The sequence below is a fragment of the Papaver somniferum genome, chromosome 8, assembly GCF_003573695.1.
Source record: "Papaver somniferum cultivar HN1 chromosome 8, ASM357369v1, whole genome shotgun sequence".
Classification (NCBI taxonomy): domain Eukaryota; kingdom Viridiplantae; phylum Streptophyta; class Magnoliopsida; order Ranunculales; family Papaveraceae; genus Papaver; species Papaver somniferum.
In genome coordinates this window covers 133,057,547-133,064,060 of record NC_039365.1, presented here as the reverse complement: position 1 = coordinate 133,064,060, position 6,514 = coordinate 133,057,547, and the positions used below count along the sequence as shown (strand labels likewise).

The 6,514-nt window shown below is 36.6% G+C and overlaps 1 protein-coding gene across 1 annotated transcript; it reads left to right on the top strand.

Annotated features, from left to right (window-relative positions):
- Positions 1 to 2,437: 2,437 nt before the first annotated feature.
- Positions 2,438 to 3,624, top strand: LOC113303669 (gibberellin-regulated protein 5-like). The gene is made up of 4 exons (XM_026552726.1): positions 2,438 to 2,572; positions 2,946 to 2,966; positions 3,102 to 3,156; positions 3,262 to 3,624. The coding sequence occupies exons 1-4, from the start codon at positions 2,492 to 2,494 to the stop codon at positions 3,444 to 3,446; spliced, it is 342 nt and encodes a 113-aa protein (XP_026408511.1). The 5' UTR covers positions 2,438 to 2,491; the 3' UTR covers positions 3,447 to 3,624.
- Positions 3,625 to 6,514: the final 2,890 nt, after the last annotated feature.

Sequence of the window (6,514 nt, the reverse complement as noted above, 5' to 3'; positions counted from 1 at the left end):
GAATGCATTTCGAAACTCCACCATTAGATTCCCCGCAAGTTACTAGTTAGGATATCTGCAAAGAAAGATTAGGTTTCCATTAAGCTGTAAGAACAAAATTTTGAAAACAACATGGTATAAAGAAAAAACTTTGCGGGGCTTGGATCGAGAATAACCAAAATAAAAGAGAGATTACAAAACTCAAAACAAATCTATCAAAAACTATAAAAAAAAACGATTCCACAATCGTTAAATAATAGAACTAAATGAAAGTAGAGATCATAGATATGGTTTAAAGCGAACATTCAAAATGATTAATCATGTAGTTAAGATTAAGCAATCAAAACTGAAAAACCAATTTTTAGATGAGTCGAGTCATAGGATAGCCCGATCCTCAGTATTATGTTGAGTCTATCGATCACAGAGATGGTCGAGACTCAAGAGTAATAAAAGAAGATTGTAATGGGTTACTAAGTACTGACCAAGGAATATAAATAAAATATGAAGACCTGCTTATAATTTCAGAACTAGGCCAGAATATATGTAATCCAACAGTGGGGAAATAATAGGTCGTAAGCTATCCCGCGTGACCGTGCGAGACAACAGTGTTTTTTTCTTTTCTTTTTTAATTTATTTATTTATTTTATTTTTTATTTTATCTTTTTTGAAGCTAGGTATAGGCCCGTCCTGCTCCTGACAGGGTAGCCATCGGCTTACTCCCCACTGAGCAAACTCGGTCCTCTTGAATCCATGTTAAAGTTAGTATAATTTACATTTGAGCGGAGACTCGAATCTCTAACCTCCTACTTGATAGTCAGGCTCCTGATCAACTGGACTAACCCCTGATGGTTGTGCTTTTTCCTTTTCTTTTTTTTTATCTCAGTTTCTGTTTTATAAGTATACGACAGTCGTGCGGATTGTATCAAAACAAAACAAAACAAAAAAAGAAAAGAAAAAGTATACGTCACACCAGCGTGAACTGTATGCTTGATAAGCGGCGAAAATCATTGCATACTTTATAAGCGATGTCGCATATCAATTTTTAAAAGTTTAATGGTGCGTAATCTGAGGCTGTTGTTGTGGATGCTACACAGCTAGCAATGTCACAAAGACTTTTGTATGAAAACACGAAGTACACAGCTATCAAGTTACATCTGACTCGATGCTTTATCATGGGCACTAACATATTCTCATTTTTGATTAGTGTGGGCATAGTCCAAATGTTGATGTCCTAGTTAAGCTAAGTGCATGAGGTTTCGTGTGCATCACATGATTCACATCTACAGGTATAGTAATCCTTGCCCATTCCGCTCTATTAATTTAAGTTAGTCTGATTAAGTTGGAGTCTTAATTTACGGAGATTTCGCAACCAAGTCAGCAAAATCAACCAAATTGATTTAACTTATGATATGAAGCGTTGGTTAGTATACTTGTAGTGTTTCAGCAACAAGATCCATATGAATCGTTTATGTATTGTATTCGATTGAAATGAAATATTAAATCTGATTGACTAAGCATCATGCATATGCATATACAGTGCAGGATGTGAAATTTCACATGTGCTATTACAACTTCTCACATGCATGCGTGGGTGACACATGCAAATACGTCACCTCACATTAACATTTATGCATATGCAAGTTCAAGTAAATGTTCACTGTCGAAGAAATATTTATATCCTTTTAGAGGAAAGACTTTCTTTGATAAACCTAGATTAGGGAGGTCAAGAACATGGTGAGCGAGATTAGCGCACTGGAAATGCATTTTTTTTTTCCTTTCTTGTTTGTGGCAGAAAGAGAAGCCAAGTCTTTTTCCCCTTCTATTTTCTGAAGCTGAGAAGGGTGTCCTGATAAGCTATCAATACCGCATAATTTGAGGTCCTTTTTGGCACCATTCCCCGAGTAAGTCTGTTGTTCATAAATAATAACATGCGCATATATAGCTGCCTATAAATGTCAATGTCAATTACCACCGTTGTCTTGAAATAGCATGAACCATTCCAAAAAGTAAAGAAGAAAAATTAGCCTAAACAATGAGTACACTACACTGCTTGAAGCAATATCAGTTGACTAACAAAAAAACACTCTTGTAATCTAAACATTTACACGATCTTTCTCAAATAATTAAACGGAAATGCTTTTCACCTCCTTATTCATCTCCCTCTAATTTAAGCTCTACATTTCTATCGAGATCGCATTCAGGTTCAGATGGGATTCACCATTCCCTTAATATGGGGTTTAGATTGTAGGAAGGTGAATAAGAAGATGGATAATAAGGAGTTGAATAGCATTGCCGATAATTAAATAATGATCATGATAACAAACAATAATTAATCATGTTGCAATACTAATTATGTCCTGTAAAAATTGGATACTTGGTCCCCCGAAAAACATCTATAAGTAGGAGTATGTCTAAAGGTTTTCTCATCATCAAAACGAAAAACCTTTTTACTCTGCCTCTTCTTCAACCTTTTAATTTCGATACTTTCTTCTCATTCTAGTTTCGGATCGAAATGGCAATCAGCTGCAAGGTGAAGATTATAGCCGTCTTGCTTTTCGCATTGTTTGCCATCTCCATGCTCGAATCCACTCAGGTACTAATTATGTACTGTACTGTACTCTTTTTTTTTTTTTATTGTCTTTCAAACCCTAATTTCTCACTGTTTGTTCGTAAGACTCATCGTGTGCTTGAGCCTCACATGAGACTGTGAGAGTATTTGATCAACTTTCAGTACCGTATTGGCGAGTCTTCTCTTGCTAAACTACTGTACTGCCCGTTTTCTTTGGAGTACCTCTTGTTTGCAGGATGCCCCTTGGCTTTGTAAATAACTTTTTGCTTTTGGACTTAACCGAAAAATGAGAATGCAGCGTTATGTTTGAATCATAGAAACTAAATTAATTATACTCCACTGATCTTTTGATTTTATAATAATTAACTTCTTCAATTATTCTGTTAATTTCTTGCAGGTTTCGGCAGTAGGACTAGGGGTATGTTCTACATCTATATCACTCTAAATTATTTCTTCTTCTTCTTTTTATTTTCTACAGTATTTTACTTCAAGTTGTGAACTGTGGTTAACTTACTCTTGTTTTATTTGTGAATTTCATGTTAAAACTATATAGTCATATCCTGATTTATTGCGGAAATATTACGGACCAGGATCTGCAAAACCAGAGCGTAAGTTTGCTTGTTAGCTGAATTGCTTTCCTTTTTTCTATTCCATATATGTCCTTATCTGGTGCCCTTAGTCGTTAGTCTGATCTGATGATCTATTGCTAACAGAATGCAGATGGAGATGTGCAACGAGGTGTAGTAAGACGAAGCACCGTTTCGATTTTTGCAATGCAGGCTGCATGAGTTGCTGCAGTTCATGCAAGTGTGTGCCCCCAGGTACTTCTGGTTACCGATGGGTCTGTCCTTGCTACGACACCAAGAAGACTAAAAAGGGAGGACCAAAATGCCCTTGATTAATGAAGAAAGCTACCTACCATTATGATCGACCACCCGAGTACTACTAGTATATTAGTTTTTGTTCATTAAGTAGTCATTTTTTAAATCACTATTGATTTAGTTCTGCAGCATTATTATTTTTTCGTTTTGTTTGATCATCCAGTTCGACAGATCTTTACTTGTTGTAATCGGGTCATGCTGTCCTAACTCTTTGAGTATTTAAATGGTTTCGTGTATGCAAAGAGAAATGAGCAATGGATTTGGTGTAATGTTATCGATATGTTTTTGTTGAAACTATTAGTCCCACACTGTTGGGCAATCTAAGATTTTGTCCCTTATAATTTTTTAGGGTCTCTCCACTCATTGCCAATTGGTTTTGAGTTGGATGTCCGTATTCTAATATGGTATCAGAGCAGGCTATATTTGCGACGAGTCATTGACCGCGTTTTTACTCCGCGTCACCCGATTTAATTATCCACGTATTAGACCCAACGAGGCTACACATGAGGGGGCGTGTTGAAATTATTAGTCCCACATTGTTGGGAAATCTAAGATCCATACCCTTATATCTCTTCGGGCCTCTCCACTCATTGCCAATTGGTTTTGAGTTGGATGCCCGTATTCTAATAGTTTTTTTTGGATCGGCAAAGAATTTGGTGCTACCAAATTTCGAACTTAGGTTAGTGGTATCATCGTTCAGTAACTTTACCACTATATGTTGGAATTAGTTAATTTAAACATATTTGGTCGATCCGTTATTATAAAATTTAAATATTTTTAGGATTTTAGAATTTTAAGTTTTTGAATATTTTGGATCAAGTCTATCTTTAAAGCTTGTGTTTAGGGAGTCTATAATTCATGTTTAATTGTTTGAATAATTCCTAGAGTTTAGGAATTTTTATTATGTTAACGTTTTAGTTTGTTTTAGGATTCACCTTTGGGTTTTATTTGATGTAAGTCTATAGAAGGTTGGTTCTTCTAGTGAAAATGAAATGGAGAATATTTAAGAGTTTTATTTTCACAAGTTTCTTCCTAAACTTTATGTTTTGTTCTTACAAACTCTACACTATATTATAATGACATCGGCATCGATCATTTTATATCGTGTCTTTACAAAACCCTCCTAGTTCGGGGCCTGGTGTGATTAGTTTTCTTCAACCAACCTATAATGGGGGATATGGGGTGTCCAAAATATGGTAAAATATTAAATTACCCTTTAAAGAAACTTTCATAATTTCTAAAACAAATACTAGGAACTACTTCTACAACAACAGGCATAAAGGCATGATTAGTTCCAAGAATCTCACTGCACTGACCATAGTAAACTCCTTTTCGCTGGATTAAAATAGAGGATATAAACGACCAGGTACAACATCAGATTTCACACCTAACGAAGAAACAACCCAACTATGAAGTATATCAACAGATGTGATAATAATACGTATATAAGTTTTGGCTGGCACTACCACTCTATTGTCCACTTCTAATAAACGTGATTGACCCAATTCTGAATCATCTTCTGGAATCATATATATAGCTGTCAAAAGTGAGTGACTGCTCATCCGAACTATTATAGTCCGAATACTCATAAGTCTGATACCATTGATGTCCAATAGCTTTGATATGGTCTCATAATCATTTCTATTAACAAATACAAAAATATTTAATCAACCCCCACCCACACACACACACACCCAATTTCTATCAAAATCAAAAACCTAATCACAAACAACAATCAACTTTTCATTTTTTTTGGGTTTTGAAGGAACATTTGTTGACAAACAATTCAAGTGATTGAGTTAAATCCCTTTAATCCGTTCATTTTAAGAGAAACTCATCAACGATTTAACCATGAATCTCTGAAATTTTCTGAAAATCAACCCAGTTATGGTTTATGTGTGTATTAGAAAAAACCGATTGTGGTTGATGTTACCAGGAATCGGTTTTTGTTGTACACATATATAAACCGATTCTAGGTTGAAGTGATGAACATCAACCATAATTAGTTTATGCTAATGCACACATAAATTGATTTTGTGGCCAAGTTTGGATTTGTAAAGTGTTTTGGGGTAAAAACTGATTCTGCTGTTTTTGGTAATTTGGGGTGTGTTGATGAGAAACGAGTTCAAACCCTAAACAAATGCACTGCACGGGAATGGTTTTAGGTTCGAGAAATCAATCTGTAAGACTCTGGCCTAAACCAAGAAATGGTCGTTCCAGATTCAATTAGGTCACAAGGCGAAGGAGAAGGGTTGATCTTGGGGAGGGAAGCGAAGAAGGTGTTGGTTGTTTATGACTTGTATAAGAATGTTGAACTGGCTTGTATAATGTAAGCTATCAGTTCTGGGTGTTTTCTGGGTACTATGACAACACTTGGTTTCTCTGTGTTGTTTGGAAATAGGTTGGAGAACCTATTTATACAAGTCATTTGAGCGCAATCCTCATCTCGTAGGAAGTGGAGGAAGTTGAGTGATGGAGTAGTGGGGTCGTGTAGGTGATTGTCACACGATCACGCCTTTACCCACTTCCATCATCATTGTTAACCGTCCATGCCTCCTGACACGTTCTCGTAATGGGAGCGTTGCAGGTCGCACGCTGTAAACCGCCAGACCAACACCCCAGTAAGTATTCCGAAGTTTGTGACATGTTTGATGTCTCGAATGAGTGGGTCGAGTCGTGGGACCCGCCGCAAGAAATAGCATACGGTGCTATCAGGTTAAATAACTAAATTATTTATGGAATTGACATTCATGAAATATCGTGTATGCTCGATGCATGTAATGCATCGCTTTCAAGCAAGCAGCTCAAAACAATCGATGAAGCATCGTTGTTTTAAAGCTTGATTGAACAAGTCGCGGATTAAGCGTCTTAAAATGGCAGCACGTCCAACCATCTTCGAGTGATCGTTTAGAGGCCGCATGGGCGGGCCACCATCTGGTCGATCATTCCCTGTGGCGGAGTGGCGGACGGTAATCATTGAGACGTTTGATTGATCGTATAACTTTTAATCCAAGTCGTCCGACCAATCTGGCAAAGTTGGACGGACGAGATTATTTACGACACATATTTGCTGCCGTTGATGGAT